The 20,316-nt window shown below is 40.9% G+C and overlaps 4 protein-coding genes across 4 annotated transcripts; 3 read left to right on the plus strand and 1 right to left on the minus strand.

Annotated features, from left to right (window-relative positions):
• The first annotated feature begins 202 nt into the window (after positions 1-202).
• On the plus strand, positions 203-3,714 carry zbtb26 (zinc finger and BTB domain containing 26). The gene is made up of 2 exons (XM_085474549.1): positions 203-465; positions 1,743-3,714. The coding sequence occupies exon 2, from the start codon at positions 1,766-1,768 to the stop codon at positions 3,092-3,094; it is 1,329 nt and encodes a 442-aa protein (XP_085330675.1). The 5' UTR covers positions 203-465; positions 1,743-1,765; the 3' UTR covers positions 3,095-3,714.
• Positions 3,715-4,333: 619 nt separating this feature from the next.
• Positions 4,334-9,109, plus strand: p2rx4b (purinergic receptor P2X, ligand-gated ion channel, 4b). Its single transcript, XM_085474550.1, has 12 exons — positions 4,334-5,236; positions 5,359-5,506; positions 5,626-5,697; positions 6,343-6,415; positions 6,504-6,600; positions 6,684-6,764; positions 6,873-7,014; positions 7,844-7,980; positions 8,069-8,162; positions 8,255-8,320; positions 8,402-8,506; positions 8,604-9,109. Exons 1-12 carry the CDS (start codon positions 5,022-5,024, stop codon positions 8,634-8,636), a joined length of 1,263 nt encoding a protein of 420 aa, XP_085330676.1. The 5' UTR covers positions 4,334-5,021; the 3' UTR covers positions 8,637-9,109.
• Positions 9,110-9,442: 333 nt separating this feature from the next.
• Positions 9,443-12,774, plus strand: gucd1 (guanylyl cyclase domain containing 1). The gene is made up of 6 exons (XM_085474552.1): positions 9,443-9,838; positions 9,922-10,003; positions 10,186-10,351; positions 10,450-10,541; positions 10,633-10,874; positions 12,329-12,774. Exons 1-6 carry the CDS (start codon positions 9,832-9,834, stop codon positions 12,418-12,420), a joined length of 681 nt encoding a protein of 226 aa, XP_085330678.1. The 5' UTR covers positions 9,443-9,831; the 3' UTR covers positions 12,421-12,774.
• A 1,586-nt stretch (positions 12,775-14,360) lies between these two features.
• upb1 (ureidopropionase, beta) lies at positions 14,361-19,459 on the minus strand. The gene is made up of 10 exons (XM_085474551.1): positions 19,174-19,459; positions 17,150-17,321; positions 16,791-16,878; positions 16,602-16,696; positions 16,363-16,521; positions 16,113-16,282; positions 15,699-15,780; positions 15,575-15,617; positions 15,050-15,204; positions 14,361-14,720 (listed from the first exon to the last, which is right to left on the minus strand). Exons 1-10 carry the CDS (start codon positions 19,275-19,277, stop codon positions 14,637-14,639), a joined length of 1,152 nt encoding a protein of 383 aa, XP_085330677.1. The 5' UTR covers positions 19,278-19,459; the 3' UTR covers positions 14,361-14,636.
• Positions 19,460-20,316: the final 857 nt, after the last annotated feature.

The raw sequence follows: 20,316 nt of genomic DNA on the forward strand, positions 1-20,316 counted from the left end.
CTTATTCTATGGCTGTGAGCACTTGAAATCATTCACCTGCAAACCACTAAATTATGATAATAATCGATTATCTGTCAGAGACCTAAAAAAAAAAAATGCTGCTGCCACAAGAAATACTGAAATATTACGTTATTTTACAAAGGTTACTCTTGGGACCTTCAGCAGAGACTGAACCTGATGACAGATCTGATGGAGCCTGGAAGCTAAAAAATCTGTCCACACCAATTATATGATCTCGAAAGGAGAAAAAGATGGCGTATTAACGATGGGGCTGGAATAATACCACTAAACAGTATTATGGGGCATATTTGAATGTGGAACGCGTTTCCAGAGACAAGCCGAGAGATGTGTGTACTGGGCCTTTAAAGGTGTTTTGCATCCGGAGCAGCTCCCTCATATCCCCCAGACAGGCCAACGTCTCACCTACAGCATCACAAACCAGTTTGTTTACAAGGGCTTAAGCAGGTACGCAACACTCAGTACTGCGAGGAAAAAGTGAAAGTGCCGTTTTAGAGCTCGTTATAAAGCAACAGTGAAGCATGTTATAGGACAGCCTGGGCGGCTGGCTGAACAGTAAGGAGTAGGCCGAGGGGACACATAGAGCTGTGTGATTGATGCCATTTAGCAACAGTACAGCTAACGTTAGCCATGGACGTGTTATACCAGATTAATGTATTTTTTGGGGGGGTTTACTCAGGTTTACTCTAAATAAAGGCCAGACTTTAACCTTGCGTTAGCTGGGCGCTACGCTAATATACTCAGACAACGATAGTCAAGTTGCAGTGTTCGCTTAAAACAGACCGATAATTTCATATTGTCTTGTTTATCGGTACATTCTGGCAATATTGTATCATTAATACACCCACATTTCCTTTTAATGCGTTTCTGAGTAAGGCTGTAATGGCTATTCAACACTTTCATATTTAATTTAAATATTGCTCGTCAATGATGTTACCGCCGTGAAAAGCAGTTATAGTAGCAGCCGATTTAAATTAGCATTTTTTGTTGTCTTATGTCACACTGGTCAACGCCGAATTAAAGCGTGGACAGTCATTTTTAATAGGACATTGAAAGATAACCGCTAACTAAGAAACTTTTGAAAGCGATAGCCTTGTAATTATTAAATTGACCGGTTTGTGAATCGAGTCTGGCCTCGCGCTCTCCAGGCAGCACACGCAAGGTTGATTGTTGTGGTTATAATTAGTATGGCTGTAATTGACACAGGTGACGTTAACTATATAAACTATATAGTGGGCGGGTACATACACACACACATATATATATATGCATGTGTCTGTGTATTTTATTTTATTTTTTAATTTTTTTTAAACAAAATCTTTAAAATGTTTACATCCAGGTAAAACCACCTGCCACCTAAAGTTAAAAATTTTAATCGGTGTCCAGATAGTGCGTGACCTTAGAACAAGGGTGGGGGAACTCCAGGCCTCAAGGGCCAGCGTCCTGAAGGATTTAGATGTTTCCTTCATCCAACACAGCTGATTTAAATGGCTGAATTACCTCCTCAACATGTCTTGAAGTTCTCCAGAGGCCTGGAAATGAACTAATCATTTTTATTCAGGTGTGTTGACCCAGGGTGATATCTAAAACCTGCAGGACACTGGCCCTTGAGGCTTGGAGTCCCCCACCCCTGCCTTAGAACTAGACTTGATTCGCAAAATTTATAGTAGCCTATTCCTAGGAGAGATATTCAGTCTTTGTATTTTCATGTTGGTCTACTACAGCTGCTGTGGTCCCCTGGTTCACTATGGCCCAGAACCAAGTGATTCTGCAGTTCCGCTTCGCCACATTTGGAGACTCCATGCTACAGAAGATGAACCTTCTGAGACACCAGAGGCGCTTCTGCGATGTTACTGTTCGCATCAACCAGCTGGAGGTCCCTGGTCACAAAGTGGTGTTTGCTGCTGGCTCCTCTTTCTTAAGGGACCAGTTCATCCTTCAGCAGGACTCCAGGGAGGTCCAGATCTCTATGATCCAGGAGGCAGAAGTTGGCCGACAGCTGCTGCTGTCCTGCTACACTGGCCAGCTGGAGTTTCCTGAGCTGGAGCTGGTGCATTACCTGACAGTGGCCAGCTTCCTCCAGATGGGCCACATTGTAGAGCAGTGCACTCAGGCCCTCAGCAAGTTCATCAAACCACAGGCTTCACGCCAGCTGGAAGTGGATGTAAAAATGCGGAGGGAGAAGAGGGAGGAGAGTTTATCCTCCCAGGCAAAGATAGAACAAGAGCGCTCTCAGGTGCAGACTGTCCATCAGGAGGAGGAGGAGGAGGAGGAAGAGGAGGAGGAGGAGGAAGAGGTAGTGGAGCAGGTGGAGCAGGATAATAACGATGATGAAAGCGAAGATGATGATGTGATTATACAGCCCAAAAGCCCTGTCCAGATCTTGACCAGGCGTCCAAGGCAAGGCATAGTGGAGAGTGACATCACTATAGTAAAGGTGGAGTCTGTGTCTGATGTTGCAGAGAACTCCATCACCGGTCACTTCTCCACCAACCCTCCTGCAGAGCTCCACTCCCCTGAGCCCCAGCACTCGCTCATTAATTCCACCGTTGACAGCCGCAGCAGTGAGATGGCGGTTCCGCCTGGCGTGACGGGATACCCACTTAGCCCTCCTCCTTCATCTCCACCTGCAGAGAAACACATCGGACACCAGAGGAACTACGACAAGCCTCTCCAGTGGTACCACCAGTGCCCCAAGTGCGCCCGAGTCTTCCGCCAACTCGAGAACTACGCCAACCACCTCAAGATGCACAAGCTCTTCATGTGCCTGCTGTGCGGCAAGACCTTCACGCAAAAGGGCAACCTGCACCGGCACATGCGCGTTCACGCCGGCATCAAACCCTTCCAGTGTAAGATCTGCGGTAAGACTTTCACCCAGAAGTGCTCGTTGTTGGATCATCTAAATCTGCACAGCGGAGATAAGCCACATCGCTGTAACTACTGTGACATGGTGTTTGCTCACAAGCCAGTTCTCCGCAAGCACCTCAAACAAATCCACGGGAAGAACAGCTTCGATAATGCAAATGAAGGCAGCCTGCACGACGGCGGGGTGGACTTTGAATTCGGACGAATATGAGATCACTTTGGACTTACTGGCTGTGCTGTTTGAGAACACCGTAACAAAGGCGGCCACGTGAGTGAGACGTTCACTGACATGGATGATGGGTTACCTAAAGGATACAAACATGAACAAAGTTTTTCTGATCGGCACATCACTGTAGCTTCATTACTGTGGACTATTTGTCTTTCTTTTGTACAATACAGTGTAGATGCCTTCATCTCATACTTGAAAATTGAAAAACACTGAAACGCATCATAATGTTTGAACATCATTAGTTTTATTAATGCATTGCCATGTCTTTGTGTCTACCCTGTCCTTTAAAGAACTGCACAATGAACAGTATCCATTTTTATGTTGTTTATGTACACAATCTGCTGTATGATTACTTTTTAAACTGTATGACTATGGCAACGTGGACTTAGGAGAAACTTGAAAGAGTGGAGATGCAACATTATTTTACATAAGGCAAGCTATGTCATTTTGTCTTGGTGGCCAAAGTGTCTGTTAGCCTAAGGGGTCTTCTTTTTTTAATAGAATTTATATCTGAGGTACTATTGGACCAAAGTGACATTGTATCTGTCCTGTGTTCATGGAAGTCAATGTGAGTTACGAATAAAGAAATATTCTTAACTGTTGCTTTTGTTTTCTTACCGTTACTCATTGCTTCATCGTTCACGCACAACAGAAAATTCCCATGTTAGTGTCCAGTCTGTAGTAATGCTCCAATGCCGTTCTCAGTGTGTGCTTGTTTTTACAATTTTTAATCAGATCGAGTTGGCAGTATCTGAAAGTGGCATGGAAATTTCTGGTGAGTTGTTTCAACAAAGGGTTCTGTGTTTCCTGCACTTTCAGTATTTCCACATTTTGAAAGAAGATGCTGTACTCTTTTAAAGAGAGGTTTCGCACCGCTTCACAAAATGAAATCAAATATTATGTCTAATTCTATGCTTTCAGCGTGTATCCGATGTTGAACAGCAGAGATGACAGTAAGAACCTGTTAGACCTCGTTTGCAGCCACGTCTTGCTCACTTTGGAACTGGTTTATTTAACAGATGGGTCCACATGATTCGTCATAAAGGTGAAGGTGCACGGTAAGGTGAAAGACCCCACAACATCTGAGAGAAGTCCCCAATCATAAGCTGACCCTTTATAAGCAAGCAATTGGCAACAGTGGGAAGGAAAACTTCTTCTCCTGACAGAACCAGGCTCGTGGATGGGCAGCCATTCTCCACAACCTGTTGAGGGTGAGAAAAGGGAGATGTGTTTATACAGTTACGAGTGACATTTATGAAAATGTGTTAAATTAACCACTGGCGACCTGTCAAGGGTTCACCCTGCTTCTCTCATTAAGACAGCTGGGATAGGCTCCACCCACCCCCCCAAACCCCATCCCCACCCACCGTGACCCTGACAAGGATAAGTGGAAGAGAATGGATGGGTGGATAGCATTACCTTTGAAAGAATAAAATAATATACAGTTAAAATGAATAGGCCTACTGTACCCAAGACTAGGTAGGCTTGCAAACCTTTAGCAGGACTGATATTTTCTCCAGTGTAGTTACTTATAGTTACTGCCTTTGTATATGTGTATTTATATTACTTAGATGTTGGCCCAACATTTATTCTTCAGAAGTAGAAAGGTGGCAGGAATAAATCCTTCTGTTTTCTTGAGCCAAGGCTGGCTGTTATTGCACTCGAGGCAGCCCTATGCTGGAGCGTTGTGTTTTGACCCAATATTTGTTTTGGCTTTCTACATCAAATAACCCAATACAAGTAGTTAAATAATCGTATTTACAGCAATGTACTTAAACATGTCCAACAGTCTAATGTCAGCATAAAATAAGTTTACCATGACAGTATGTAAGTTGTCTAAACTGGAATTAGTGTAAAAACACTATGCTTAAAATTGTATTTGCCAAGCAGTAAATGTGATTTGAATATAATGAATTTGAATAAGGACGGCTTTGTCGAGTCGTCATTGTTTCACATATCTTCATTGGTTCGTGGTGTAGCCATGAGCAAGTCAGCAGGCTGCTGCAAGAGATTCCTGCACTATGCTTTTGACTACGAAACACCAAAAACGCTGGTTATTCCCAGCTTAGGTGTAGGATTTGTGTTCAGGTTCACCCAATTCTTGGTGGTGATGTATGTGGTTGGGTAAGTACCCAATAAAATCAGAGGAGGGGATTGATTGGTTGGGGATGTGGTAATATGTGGATTATGAAATGATGTTTTTGCTTGCACAGTTAAACTCAGACATTTCTGCAAACCTGCTGTAGGTATGTGTGTGTGGTGCAGAAGGCCTACCAGGATACAGATACTGTCATCAGCACCGTCACCACGAAAGTGAAAGGTTTCGCTTTCACCAACACATCTGACACGGAGCCTCGTTTTTGGGATGTGGCTGATTACATTATCCCTCCTCAGGTACTGAAACGTGCATTTTAGGATTTCTGTCATTTTATATGTGAGGGGGGAGAACAGCATAACAGGTTTTGGCTTTTTTCATTCCCTGGAAACTTTTTCCCTGCTCTACTTTCTGACAGAGTGATCATTCATTCTTTGTGCTGACGAATATGGTTGTGACCCCAAAACAAGTGCAGTCACATTGTCCCGAGGTGAGTCACTGCTGTTACAAAACAGATAACCAGAGCCAAGGGTCGGCCATGTCTTGCCAAACTCGCACAACCATTGATGAAGACCATTAGAGTGCCAAGTACATGGTGATTGTCCTGTATTAACAGCTTATTTTTTTCTATTACTACATTTCTCTGTGGCTATTGTTTTTCAGTTGGGGGAAATCATAAATATGATTATAAACCCTTTTAAAGTCAAGTGTATCATATTTTCTGTGAGTTTTCCCCCCACGGCAAGTAAATTGCACAAAAATACCTGATGCAGGAAATATGGCACAAATCATAACTCATATAGCCAAATGGATACTTATCTAATTAAAAATTGTTAGAAGACTCAAGAAACTTCAGGCTTTAAAGGGTTAAGTATTAAATACTTTTTAATGTTTGCATTAACCCTTTAAAGCCTAGATAATTTTTTAAAATTGGGAGCTTCTGACAAAGATTTTTAATTAATTTAAAAATGTAATTAATCTGTTTGTGTCATATTTTCTACATCCAGCATTTAAAAATGTATTTATTTATTTAATTGTTTTGCATATTATTGCTTAAAAATGTTTGTGAAATTTATTTAGGATTTTTAACTTCACCTTCAAATATACACATTAACACTGGAGATTTTTCCTGCAGCTTCCAAGCCCATCAACTACTTGTGTGGATGACTGCAACTGTGTCGAGGGACGCAGTGATCCCCGGGGCAACGGTAGGCCTTCCTCCCTGATGATACAGCCCCTTTAATATTTGTGGCCTCACGCAGCAAAAACTCAGCGTGAAATTTATTTTCCACCCAGGTATACAGACGGGACTGTGTGAGAACTACTCCACCACTGCACAGACCTGTGAAGTGCTCTCATGGTGCCCACTTGAAATAGACACTAAGCTGCCTGAGTAAGAATATATTTACCATGTTAGAATATTTGTTACTAGTTCCAGGACTGTGGAGGCTTGATGTGTTGTTTCATGTCCTGCAGGCATGCGCTGCTGGTTGCAGCAGAAAACTTCACCGTGTTGATCAAAAACAGCATCACGTACCCAAAGTTCAACTTTCACAGGTCGGTGAACTGCATTTGAATGTAAGAGGGAGATCTGTAGATGCTTAAGCAAACATACAGAGTCACAGTTTTCCCCATTAAACCGGAGCCTTGTCCTCCTTCCTCCAGAAGAAACATACTGCCTCATGTGAACTCCTCATACCTGAAGAGGTGTGAATTCAGCCGTCTCACAGACCCACACTGTCCCATATTCAGACTCAAGCATATTGTCTCAGAGGCTGGGGAGGATTTTCAAGACATGGCTGTGAAGGTGAATCGAATGATCGTTGTCTTTCTGTACTGGAATTCATTGTTCAAGTTCCTGTATGGTCTTCCTCCAGTATATATGTCTCATAAGCAGGATGTGAGCCAGTACAGCCCTCAGGTTCCCTGGCTCCCGTCTGATAGTCACTCCCACAGTTAGTGTAATGTATGCATTTTTATGTTCTCTGTGGTCGCTCCATATCACAAGGCAAAAACCTTTCTAGCTTCTCTGCTCTGTGCTGCGATTAAAGTCTACCATGGGAGCTGAGAACAGCTGGAAATGCTGAACTCTTAAAGCCATTTTTTGGCTTTCCATTAAGTGTGGTTGAGCACTATGTAGCTGTTTCACCTTCATTGTAGGATACATTGTTTTACATGGTTGTCTCTTTAAACTCTGAAAAGCGGGTATAAGTTAACATTTCATTCAGTATTGCCATATTTGAACTTAATAATTATTGTCTTACTCTGTTTTCAATTGTAGTTGGTGTTTTCAACCAAATTTTAGGTCCTTACAGGTTCTTATCTATATATATTATGATCATGGTTGCCTAGCAATGGCCATTGAAGCTTTTTTTTTTTTTTGCATTTATGCTCCTACAATAAAACACATTTTACTATTTCAGTTTCATGGCCAAAAGCACAAGCAGTCATTAAAATACTGTGGCATAGGCGTGTACTAGTTTTATACCATTCTTTGTTATTGTTTTTTGTCCAAACACTACTTTTTGTAGTGACTATTATATTTTAATTGTTGTGTTTAATTACATCAGTACAGATCTAACCTAAATTTAAAGGTGCTAACTGAATAATCCTGAACTGAGTGATTTGTTTTACAGGGGGGTGTCCTTGGTATTCTTATTGACTGGAGCTGTGATTTGGACTGGTGGGCAGGGGAGTGTTTACCTAAATACAGCTTCCGGAGGCTGGACAACAAACATCCTGTCAACAATGTGGCCCCTGGTTACAACTTTAGGTGAAAAACTTTTTTTTTTTTTTAAACAGACAGGTACTGATGAATGTATAAGGCTGAATAAAGAACTGCTAAAACTTCTGTCTTTTAGATTTGCTAAATACTACAAGGCAGCAGATGGAGAGGAAACCAGAACGTTAATCAAAGCTTACGGGATCCGCTTCGACGTCATTGTGTTTGGAACTGTGAGGCCTGACTAATCTTGAAACAGCAATGATTTTATCAAGAACGGTCCGTGTTTTTACTTTAGTCTTATGGTAGTTTGGGGTTCTTACAGGCAGGAAGATTTTCCATCGTTCCAACCATAGTGAACTTGGGTGCAGCCTTGTCATTCCTCAGTTTGGTGAGAAGAGAAATGTTCAGACTAGCATCCGTATAAGTGATGAAACACCAAATTTTAAATGTTTTGACTATTTTCGTTCAGGTGCCCGTGGTTGCTGACTGGTTTTTGGTGACTTGCTCAAGGAAACGAGATCTTTACAGCAGACACAAAACAACACATCTCACTGAAGATGCAGACAGTGCATCGGTAACTGACTTTTCTCCTTCACTTTCACTGATGATCTTTAGTACTGACTAAGATCTTAAATGTTGGTCTGTTTGTTTGTGTTTTTTTTGTAACACAGGTGTCAATGGGGACCACCTATGGAACCCAGTAGCAGGAACAACATTTTTCTACAGAGAAATTGGAACCCTCATGAAACGAGACGTTAAAACATCATTTGAATATTTCACTAAAACCATTAAAATGTGATAATAGAAAGAAGGAGGATAAACAATGATGGAGGAAGAACTCTGGCTTTTATTTAAGTAGCATCTACAAAACACTCACTAGTAAAAGTATAAATGTGTAATCTTCAAAATATAATTATAATGCCAGCAGCAAAGATGGAGAATGAAAGGTTTCAGAATAAAATACAGTTCTGGGCTACTAATTACTGATCATTAATATGTTCTTTTACAGCTTATTTTATTATTAGTGCAGCTTATTATTTGCACTTTTGAGTAGTTTCACCTAAAATAATGTATTATCAGTTACCAGGTAATTGTATTTGAGTATTCAATTGAGTCAAAAACATGTAGTTATGTGAAAATAAATGGAAGTATCGTTACAGATTATTTGTATAATGTATTAGGACCTGGAATCATCATCATTCATATGTGCAATAATGATTGCGGAGCATGGTGTATTTTATGAGCCAATTGTTTTTTCCTTTTGCCACTAATACATTTTTTAACACTTGAAGACACAACAGACAAACACTTGAATTTCCTGTCCCCCTATTCTTCTAGTCACATGACTTATAGTGAGTAGTATACATAAAAAAAAAACATCGTCCGTTTAAAATGTTTGTGAATAGTAGGATTAGTCCTGAAATACTTTAGTAAAGTTTGCCTACTAATAGTTCAAATCTATGGTTCAAATATGTAGTAGTAAAAGCGCGTGGATACAGTTCTCATAAGAAGCGTTAAAGTCTCCTCCACACCACATGGTGGCAGTATAACGCAAGAAGCGTCTCAGTACGCGAGTAAACACGGAATAGAGCAGAGGAGCGTCTCGTTTCGAGGCATCGGCACGAAAAACCGTCCTGAAAATGAGTTTTTGTTACTGTTTTTCTTGTTAGCTATGTGTGTGCGCCTCGCAGCGGCGTGAGTCACAGAGCTGTTCGCGTTTTATCAGCAACAGAGCGATAAATAGTGCTAGCCTGGACGCTTGTAGTCGGGGAGCTAGTTTTTTTTAACTAGTTAGCATCGATGAGGGCACCCAGCCTCGCCCTCAGTGCTGCAAACAAGACTGACCAGCTGGTACTGAGTTAGTTACCGGGCGGTCTGTGGGAGAAAGAAACCAGCAGAATGACAGGTGAGTGAAACAGTGAAGCAGTCTTGTGACAGCGCTAGTATTTGTTTTGTTGAAATGTGAAAGTAACTCCTCGGTTTACTCAGATGATGTCCTGCTGGATGTTCCTGTTATCCGGCAGCTGTACCACTGGGACTGTGGCTTAGCCTGCTCCAGGATGGTCCTCAAGTAAGAGCACATCAAGGTTTTTACCTTCAGAAGTCATGTTTTTGTTACACTATGTACTGTAGCTGCCATACAGACTGCAGTGCTTACTGTACTGCCTGTCAGCAGGCTCTTTTCTGAATTGCAAATCAAAGGTGCCTTGGCATTGTGTGAGGGATTCACACTCTGGTTGTCTGAATGTGTAGGTACCTCCACCCTGTCAGCGATGATGAGTTTCAGAGGGCGTGCTGGGATCTGAAGCTGACAGAAAGTGTGTGGACTATCGACCTGGCCTACCTCATGTGCCATCTAGGAATCAAACACTGCTTTTGTACACAGACTCTGGGTGTAGATAAGGGCTTTAAAAACCAGGTACGTAGTCCAAACTAACAGTGTAATTCTAACCAGTTTTGAACATTTTGATAGTTACCTATGATTGTGTCTTGATGATGTTTTGTTGTTGTTTACAGTCCTTTTACAAGAAGCATTTTGATACTGAAGAAAACAGAGTGAATGAGCTCTTCCTTAAAGCGGAGAGCAAAGGTGTGGTGGTGAAGAAATGGTGAGCTTCCTGTTGATGTTAATTTACCCGCCTACTTTTTTCAGTACCTTAAAATAAATATATGACCTCAGTTGTGTGTGCCTTCTCACAGTTCTGTGTCAGTTCAGGAAATCCAGTCTCATCTGGAGCAGGGCCACGTTGCCATAGTGCTGGTCAATGCTGTGGTGTTGACATGTGAACTGTGCTCCCAGCCTGTCAAATACTGCTGCTTCATGCCCGTGGGTCAGAAGTGTTTCTGCAGGAAGCCGGACTATCAGGGTCACTTTGTGGTTGTGTGTGGCTTCAACAGAACCACTGGCTCCATCTTCTACAATAACCCAGCGTATTCTGACCGTGAGTATACTTGTATTTCTACTTCTACCATAACTGTAAGTAAAATTAATCTGTGGTATGTAAGAGACCGTCTTAGTAAATGTGAATCCTCCTTCTTAGCCTTCCCTGTCATGACACTGCTCGTTGTGTGGAAGTTATTGTAGAAAAGCTGCCAGAGAAGTGGATGGCTCAAGGTTTGCAGGTGATCTGCTAGATTGAACTAGAGTTTAATATTCCACACAAATCCATACTGGGTGCACAAAATGTGCTCACTGGTGTTTTGAGCACCACAAGTAACTGCTGCCTGATTCCATTCACTTAAAAAGAAAAAAATCTCAAAGGCCAGTATCTCCAAAAGTCTTCATGTCACACTGGAATTATCAGGATGGCCATCATCCTGCTGTTGCCTCACAGCAAGAAGGTCCCCACCTGTTTACTGTATACTTTGCCCTGTTGCAGATGGTCAAGAGACCAATTTGAAAGCAGAAGAAAATAGATGGATGGATGAATAGCACTAAAGCAAAATTCTCTTAATTTGAGTTCTGTGAGCTGTTCTTTTTAAGGAATCCTCAGAAATAAAATATATATGATACAATTTAAATAAAACCTACTGTTAGGCTTAGACTAAGAAAGCTTAAATTTTGGCACACAGCGATAGAGTCGACCCTTAAACAGCAGCTGCTCTGCTTTCGGGTTTGGTGTAATGCCACTTTTTGTTGCAGCTGTTTTCAGTCATCGTGTGATTCGTGAACGTCAATGTTTCCATTAACATTAACAAACCTTGCTTGGTTCCATGTCACCGCATGAGCTGAACCCCTCACATTGTGAATGACAGAAATGCAGAAAAAAAGCTATGTTTAAAACAGATAAACCTCTAAACGGCGGACTTTATTTGCGGGGCAGCTGTGCTCTCTTTTCTTTCTCCTCCTTAGTAGTGACAGAGTCAATTCAAGCTGGTAGCACAAGTTTATGCTGCCTGGCTTGATGTTCAGTGGTGCATTTGTGCAGTTTCTGGAGTTAGAAATGGTTCATGTTTCACAAGTCATTGTTTTTTTCCATAAGCAAGCCTCTGTTGATCAGAGGCTTATTTGTTGTTTCATATGAATGGAGTCGTGCATGAGAAAGGTGAACACTTACTTAAGGTCCACTCTCGTATTGCTTCAGCATAGACAACATAATATATTCAGACCCAGCACTAATCCGAAGTAATTCTAATGAATCCAGAGGGAGCCACGAGGGTGTGGATCAAATTTCATGGTAATCCAGCAGGTGTTGAGACATTATGTATAAACACCATGGCTGGTGGTATTTACTGTATGGGCACCAGCGAGTTTTATAGCAGTCCATGAACATTGCCATCTATAGAGCTAACAGTGGGAGGCAGACCCAGAGTGCACTTTTTGAGCAGCTTATTTATAAATGTGTTTTTATTTATTTAACTTGGAGCTGACAGATCTGTGTGTGTGTATTTTTAGGGGTGTGCTGCACCAGCGTCAATAACTTTGAGGAAGCTCGACGCAGCTATGGGACAGACGAGGATATCCTGTTCGTGTTTAAAGAGAGTTGATGGATTTGGATTTTTGTCATTATAGGAATATCAAAATGCTGCAGATCCCCAGTCTAATGACACCTCCTCCTGTCTGCTGTCACAGATCCCCCTTTTGCAGGCTTTTTTCCTCCGGTGCCAAAAAGCCTGCTCACATATATACATGTACTGTATATGCCAACACTACTTAACCTTTGAATGATTCACCCTGGGAAGAATTAGGAATCCAGGATGGATCCTTTTATTTCTGTTTTTGTGATGAACAGATATTTCAGATTCATCTTATTGTCAATGTGGACGTTTTTAATGACTGCAGTTGTACTGGAATCTCACACTGAGTGTACAGACTTGCACAACTGTGGCAGAACTGCGGGAAACTTGGAGTGTTCATTTCTTTGTTCTGCTCAGTGTTAATGTGAAGCTGCTCATCCGCCCCCCCTCCAGCCTCGCCTCTACCTGCCTTTTAAAAATCCTCCCGACTCACCGCATTTTAATCAGACGATTCTGTAAACAGGGAAATACAGGAAGCAAGTCACGAGAGTATCAGGTAATTAATGCTCTAAATTGTGACTCAAATGATGAAGCAAGTTCAATGCAATACTCCATAGATGTATGGAACTCATGGACACTCAGCTCGGACGTGATGAAACGTGACTTCACCGGATTCAATTGCTTCACTGAAAAAGCAGCTCCGCATGTGTCCTGTGCCTTTGGGGAATGTGCTGGATACATGGATGCGTTAGGACTAGGATAAGTCATTTTGGTTTGTAAATGAAGACGAGGTCATTTCCTCATTGTCACGGAGTTTTATTTTTAACTTACATGTTTTTGCACTACACTTTCATACCAGACACGATTATGTTATTTAAATTATATTGCTTTTCCGAATCAAGGAAAAGTGGGTCCTGTCTGGTTGTGCTTCTGGATGAAAACCACAAGTTTTATTTTTTTATTCAGTATAGATAGCGCTTTTATTATATGTTGTGATTAAAAAATTTGAACAGCCTTGTTGTTTTCGTCTGCTTTATATAGGTTTAATAGTGAACTCATACCTTAAACCTCATGTTATAGGTCAAATCTTATATAAACAACATCAAGTGCTGTGTAGTTGGGACACTGTTTAAAAGGGAATTAAAAAGATTTGCTGTTGCCTGCACTCCAGCGTCGTCTCCGCACCTAAACAGAAAAATGAGTACGGTCTGGCATCTGTGACCACAGTGTACCCATCTTCAGATAGCTGCTTCCAACAAGATAACACGCCAGCTCACAAAGCTCAGATCATCTCAAGCAGGTTTCTTGAGCATCAGTTTGCTTTATTCCGATCATTTCCACAATCACCAGACCTAAATCTAGTACAGCACCTGTTTGATGTGGTGGAACTGGAGATTCACAACAACTGAGGCTACTGAATCGATGTGAACCAAAATCTCAAAGGAATGTTTATTGTATTCAAATAAGGATGTTAGCATGTCTAGTTGAACTAGACTGGTCTAAACACTCCATTTCCAGTCACTTCTCTTTTGCTTTGTATGATGTCAGTAGGAGGATTGAAACAAACAATTTCTTTCAGAGGACGAACTGAATTGAGACCCAGTATTAGATAAAAAAAAAAAAAGTATTGTTTTAAGCCATTAAATACTACTGGTGGTTCCAGTAGAGTACAATGGCAAAAATATGGAAGTGAAAATGTGCACAACCCATAAACCCCATAAATTATGTCTACTGTGATTTTCCATCTCAGGCCTACTTCTCACCCAGATAACTTCCTTAAGAAGATTTATGTGTTCATTCTGAATGAAATGATAAGAATCAGTTGTTTGAAACAGGGAACCACTTTTTCTAAACCATTAAAAAGTACTTCTAATACTTCTAGTACCGCTGCATTTCAACCCTGCTGGTGCTTTTCCCCTTGTTAGCTGTCTGCCACAGGAGAGCTGCGGGCTACAACGCCAATTCAAAAGCCAGTGTGGCCTGTAGGAAAATGTCTGTTACAGCCAATGATTTAAAAGGTGATTTGAAACACCAGGTTCATAGGTGATCTTTAATTCAGCAATGTTTCAGTTTAACAGTTCAAATGAGAACAGGACAAAGGTTTGACTTGAATGTTTTTTATCACATTAAATGATAGAAATCAGTCAGTCTGACAGACGTGATCTTTGTGTCAAATTAAATCTGAACTAAGCATGTTTCCTGCTGCAATAGGCTATAATAAATGTGCACTATTTGTAGAATATGTTCTACTCTTTTACTATTTTGGGTTTGAAGTCATGCTGAACAGCTTTGGCAAGTTGTTCTGCGTACTCAGCATACCGTCCAGTCATCTGCAAAGAAAAAGACACTGAAGAAGTCAGTCAAGGTTGCAAAAAATAGCTGAAGTGAATATACAACCATCCAGTCATTGTGCATAATTTACCTGGAGAATTGGAGGATGCACATATACGTGTGGTAGCAGCGGACATACAGACATGTTTGAATTCTGCATACATATAATCTTTTTGTGCCACTCATTCATTACATTCAAGGATTTCTGAGGGAAATATTGTTCGTCTCATCTTTGTTTTTGGAATAATACGATCAGAGATTTTAAATGAAACTTTATTTCTAATCAAAATTTCTAACATTTTAAAAGGTTACAATTTGTTAAATTTACCTTGAAACTCCACTTGTCACTTATTTGTCTATTCAGGTTGAGATCCATTTCTACCACGAGCAGCCCATCCCGGGTCCTAGAGAGGCCTGGCGTGCGACTGCCGTCGGGAGCTGCCACGTAACTGGACCCATAAAAATGTCCAAAGTCGTGGTGAGCTGAAAAAGCCAAGAAAATTGAGCTAAATCAGAGTCAAAATGTAGTTATTTGAAAAAGTGATTTGAAGTTTTGATATTTAAAAAATTAAAACATGATTTTTTTCTTCATAAAAAATTATTTTTATTCAAGTCCAAAAACTGCACACAAAAAAAAAAACACTTTTTCAAATCAATAAAATTTTTGACCCTGATTTAGCTCCATGCAAGAACACCAAATCATTTTCTCTTCTGTTCATTAAGGACACCTTAAATAATTAACTCCCTCAGGCAGAATTAGCTTCATCCGCTTCACCATACAGTCATTTTTTGATAACACCATATGAAGAGATACGTGCATACATCCTGGGACTTAAGAAAATAAAACCTTTACCTTTTTTCCCATCACCAGACGTGAATTCACTTTTGAAATGTTCCTGTAGAAAAGATTATTTTTGGCATGATTTCATATTTTGTCATTCATCACAAATATGTTGGAATGATTCCTGCAAACTTACTGTCCCAACACGGTTAATGGCACACGTAAAACAGTGGTTAGCGATTGCTGCATTTCTGGCCTCTATAGACCACATGGGTTCACTGCAGAGAAGAAACAATATTATCATCGCATTATTTAGATATACTATGTAATAATGGTAGCGGCATGTCAATGATAACATTGCTTCAACCTGAATTCAGGGTCTAGGTATGGCAATCTGAGTATTTAATCTAACCTTTTTCTGAACGTAGGAATATGGATGACTAAAGCACATTATCAGTTACCACAATACCTGGATCACAAGGGCTGTCTGCACCATAGAAAGCTTACTGTTCCACTATTATTTTTGCATTTTCTTAGCTTACCACTGGTACCATGTGCCAGCAAAACAATACTGGACACCATGGACATGGGGAGGGGGGGGCTCCCTTACCTCAGAGCTCCAACTGTAGCCGAGGGGTTGAAGATGATCTCAGCTCCATTCATGCTGTACATGAACCAATTGAGTGGATGATGACGGCCGTAGCAAATATTCACAGCAATCTTCCCAAACTGTGTCTGGAACACTGTGTGGCCAGTGTTGCCCTCCATGTAATATGTAGACTGAGTAGAAAACACGAGACAATGACAACAGCAGTTTTTCAGTTCCTGCACAGCCACAGTGGATCGTTTAGATCACTCACCTCATTAAAGTCCCCGATCCTGGGAATGTGGTTCTTCCTGCTCTTTCCCAGCACGTTTCCAGAGTTGGAGATGACCACCGCCGTGTTCCACAGGGTGCCGTGTAACTCCTCTCTCTCCAGAATCGGTGAAACTATGACCATGTTGTACTTTTTGGCCAGCTAATTGTAGAATTGCAGAACTGTTAGGTTTGCAGTCCCCAACGTATTAACCACGCTGCAGCAAAGCTCTACAATCTCACCTCTTGGCAGAAGCGTGTGGTGTTTCCTTCTTCAGCAGACTCTGCGAACTCTGTCCATGGTTCTTTCTCACGGGTGCAGAACGCAAAGGGCATGGCTGATAACGAAAGAAACAAAAACCCCAGTCTCTGTTGGTACCTATTCTGTATGTTTGTTGGATAGGTTTAGAATTCTTGCACATGGACACTCACTCCAGGTCTCCTGAAAGCAGACAATGTTTACACCACACATGGCTGCTACCTCAACCATTTCACCAATTCGGCTGTGCATGGCACTGATCTGTGAAGGGAGAGCAGTGATAAAATATTAACACCAGTCACTTCTACCAATGAAATGGAGCAATATTATTCATGGTATTGATGCTTTTCGTCAGGTAAATTATTTAAGCAGATACATGTTGAATACTTCTCTTGAACAATGTACATGAAGAGTTTTACAGAAAGTCATTCAGTCACCTTACAGCTTCCTGTCTGTATCTCTCTGCTAATGTACCTCAACAGGTTTGGTACATGTGGTCTTCTGGTTAGTACTGTAGTGTGTAACTAGTAACCTGATCCAGGACGGGGGCATCAGTGGGCAGAACAATGTGGTGCTGAATGAGTCCCACTCGGATGTTTCTGGGTGGCCTGAGTTGTTCCTGTGCCGCATCAAACTTATATCCTTTAAGCTCAAAGTCTCGCTCAGAAGCAGCTTCCACAGCACAGGCTGAGAGGTCCAGCTTCCTGTAAGACAGTGTTCAGAAAATAAAGCATTGTTCTTTTTGTGTTTCAGGTCTTTGCTTTGAGAAAGAAATTAAATAAATCTTTGAAACAAAATAAATGAATAAATACATTATTATCAGAGAAAGAAAGGGTACGTTAGCTGGCGGCAGCTTTTCAAGAACTCCTTGATCACAATGACAGAGCTCCTGAAGTCCCCTGCAGAGATGTGGGCAACCATCTTTTCAGGCACTTGAGCAAGTAGGCATTCATGGTATAGAGGCTTGAGAGGACTGAGAGCAAGTGGGAGTACTTGTCTGGCCTGACAAGATCACAAACTGAACTGTCTGGACTCATTTTAGGTTTTTCTCAGTGGCAGTGACAGGGAGACTAGTAAAAATCAGGTACTTTTTATGTAAATGACATGATACTTTTTTGATGATCTGAAAAAGAAGACTCGGAGTTATTGATGCGCATGTTTAGTTTTTTAGTATTTAATGTTGTAAATGAACAATAAAGTCTTCAAATGCGGAGAAGATGAAGAGATAAGCATACTTACACTGTAGAGTTGCATGGCCTGCTTGGACACAGAAACTGCACATATAGTTAAGTCCATATATATTTGGACAGTGACACAAGTTTTGTTTTTTAACCTTTTACTGAAAAATCTTACTTTTATAGTTATATAATGGACATGGGCATAATGTGTAGACTCGCTGCTTTCATTTTTAGGGTAGCCAGATATAAATTGAATGAAGGGTTTAGGAGTTTCAGCTCCTTAACATGTGCCACCCTTTTTTGACTCAAAGGCTACATCATTATCAATAAAGCAGATAAAAGGCCAGGAGTTGATTTGAGGTGTGGTGCTTGCATTTGGAAGATTTTGCTGTGAACAGACAACGTGGACAAAGTAGCTCTCCATGCAAATGAAACAAGCCAACCTTAAGCTGTGAAAACAGGAAAAGAAAACATCCAAGAAATTGCTACAGTATTAGGAGAGGCAGAATCTACAGTTTGGTCCATCCTGAGAAAGAAAGAAAGCACCATTAAACTCATCAATGCAAAAACACCGCACACCCATGGAAGACAACAGCGGTGGATGATCGCAGATTCATTTTCATGGTGATGAGAAACCCCTTCACAACAGCCAACCAAGTGAACAACACTGCTGTCCTGCAGCTTTTAGATGCATCCCTACTCCAACACAGCTGAATCAAATGGTTGGATTACTCTTCAGCATGCCATCAAGTTTGGGAAAGGCCTGATAACAAGTCATTCGTTTGATTCAGATGTGTCAGAACAAGGATGCGTCTAAAAGCTGCAGGACAGTAGCTCTCGAGGATTGGAGTTGGACACCCCTGATCTAAAGTGTACTAAAAAAAGCGTAAATTAAGGCCATCATTGCCATCAAGAGGTTTTCAACCAAGTATTAGAAATGAGCATTTTATTTTCAGTTATTGAATTTGTCCAGTTACTTTTGAGCCCCTGAAATGAAGGGCTTGTGTTAAAAAATGCTTTACTTCCTCACATTTTTATGCAATTGTTTTATTCAACCTAGTGAATTAAAGCTGAAAGTCCGAGTTGTTTCATTTAAAATTCATTGTGGGTAATTTACCGAACCAAAATTAGAAAAAAGTTGTCTCTGTCCAAATATTTATGGACCTAACTGTATGTAGGGTTTTTTAGTCTATACATTTATCAAACCTGTCTCTGTGCTGGCTGTAAGTTATCCTTCAGCTTGATCAAAGTCCACTGAGCAGAATAATAATTTACCAGGAACCAGAACAACAAAGAAGGAAACATAAAGAGAAACGGGAAAGCCCAATACTTCCTTTAGTAAATTTAAAAGAAATGCAGTATAAGTACAACAACTCACTTTGTCTCCTTCCCAAATAAGATGCGTTTCACCTCCACCAACTCGGCCTCTGGCAGATGGGACTCCAGAGATTTCTCCAGAGATTCAAACTCACATGCGGACATCTCTGCAGGTTTCTGTTGGTTTTGCAGCTCAACAGCAGAAGCAGCAGTATTTAATGGGATACTCTCGTTATATAATCCTTAGTGATTTCGAAAGAGTAGAGGAGCCCCCAGCTGTGGTTTGTGGAAGCCGGTCATTGACCTGAGACACGGCACTGCTGGCTGTGGCATTTGTGTTGAGCTGCAGATTAACCGAAGAGTTTGCTTGAATAATAAATGTGTTACCAAACTTGTGGATTATTAAATATTAGGTCTCTCTCCTCCAAGTCTCTGTTAGTACATGACTTAATAATTGATCAACAAATTGATTTACTCTGCCTTACAGAAACCTGGTTGCAGCAGGATGATTATGTTAGTTTAAATGAATCAACACCCCCGAGCCATTCTAACCACCAGAAATCTCGAAGCACAGGCCGAGGGGGCGGTGTGGCAGCAATTTTTCACACCAGCCTATTAATTAATGAAAGACCAAGACAGACTTTTAATTCATTTGAAAGCCTGATGCTTAACATTGTCCACCCCAGCTGTGAAACTCAGAAACCAGTCTTACTTGTTATCATCTATCGTCCACCTGGGCCTTACACAGAGTTTCTGTCTGATTTCTCAGACTTTATATCTAATTTAGTTCTGAGCTCAGATAAAATAATTATTGTGGGTGATTTTAACATCCATGTAGATGCTAAAAATGACAGCCTCAACATGGCATTTAATCTGTTATTAGACTCAATTGGTTTCTCTCAAAATGTAAAAGAACCCACCCACCACTTTAATCACACTCTAGATCTTGTTTTAACATATGGCATAGAAACTGAACATTTAACAGTGTTTCCTGAAAACCCTCTCCTGTCTGATCATTTCCTGATAACATTTACTTTTACAATAATTGATTACACAGCGGTGAAGAGTAGACTTTATCAAAGTAGATGTCTTTCTGAAAGCGCTGTAACTAAGTTTAGGAATATAATCCACCCACTGTTATCATCTCCAATGCCCTGTACCAACACAGAGCAAAGCAGCTATCTGAACGCTACCCCAACAGAGG

The sequence above is a fragment of the Copadichromis virginalis genome, linkage group LG12 (assembly GCF_057382275.1).
Source record: "Copadichromis virginalis isolate Kocher_CV1m ecotype Utaka linkage group LG12, C_Virginalis_male_GT1.1, whole genome shotgun sequence".
Classification (NCBI taxonomy): Eukaryota; Metazoa; Chordata; class Actinopteri; order Cichliformes; family Cichlidae; genus Copadichromis; species Copadichromis virginalis.

What these genes read in the sequence shown, in the direction of transcription:
- zbtb26 (XM_085474549.1), top strand. Translation starts at nt 1,766, where the DNA reads ATGGCCCAGAACCAAGTGATTCTGCAGTTCCGCTTCGCCACATTTGGA.
- p2rx4b (XM_085474550.1), top strand. Translation starts at nt 5,022, where the DNA reads ATGAATTTGAATAAGGACGGCTTTGTCGAGTCGTCATTGTTTCACATA. An exon ending in TTCAAGACATGGCTGTGAAG is followed by an intron (nt 7,015 to 7,843) that starts GTGAATCGAATG and finishes TTTGTTTTACAG; the next exon opens with GGGGGTGTCCTTGGTATTCT. An exon ending in ACGTCATTGTGTTTGGAACT is followed by an intron (nt 8,163 to 8,254) that starts GTGAGGCCTGAC and finishes GGGTTCTTACAG; the next exon opens with GCAGGAAGATTTTCCATCGT.
- gucd1 (XM_085474552.1), top strand. An exon ending in ATAAGGGCTTTAAAAACCAG is followed by an intron (nt 10,352 to 10,449) that starts GTACGTAGTCCA and finishes TGTTGTTTACAG; the next exon opens with TCCTTTTACAAGAAGCATTT. An exon ending in GGTGTGGTGGTGAAGAAATG is followed by an intron (nt 10,542 to 10,632) that starts GTGAGCTTCCTG and finishes GCCTTCTCACAG; the next exon opens with TTCTGTGTCAGTTCAGGAAA.
- upb1 (XM_085474551.1), bottom strand. Translation starts at nt 19,277, where the DNA reads ATGTCCGCATGTGAGTTTGAATCTCTGGAGAAATCTCTGGAGTCCCAT. An exon ending in TTATTTGGGAAGGAGACAAA is followed by an intron (nt 17,322 to 19,173) that starts GTGAGTTGTTGT and finishes ACTGTCTTACAG; the next exon opens with GAAGCTGGACCTCTCAGCCT. An exon ending in GCTACAGTTGGAGCTCTGAG is followed by an intron (nt 15,781 to 16,112) that starts GTAAGGGAGCCC and finishes TCTTCTCTGCAG; the next exon opens with TGAACCCATGTGGTCTATAG.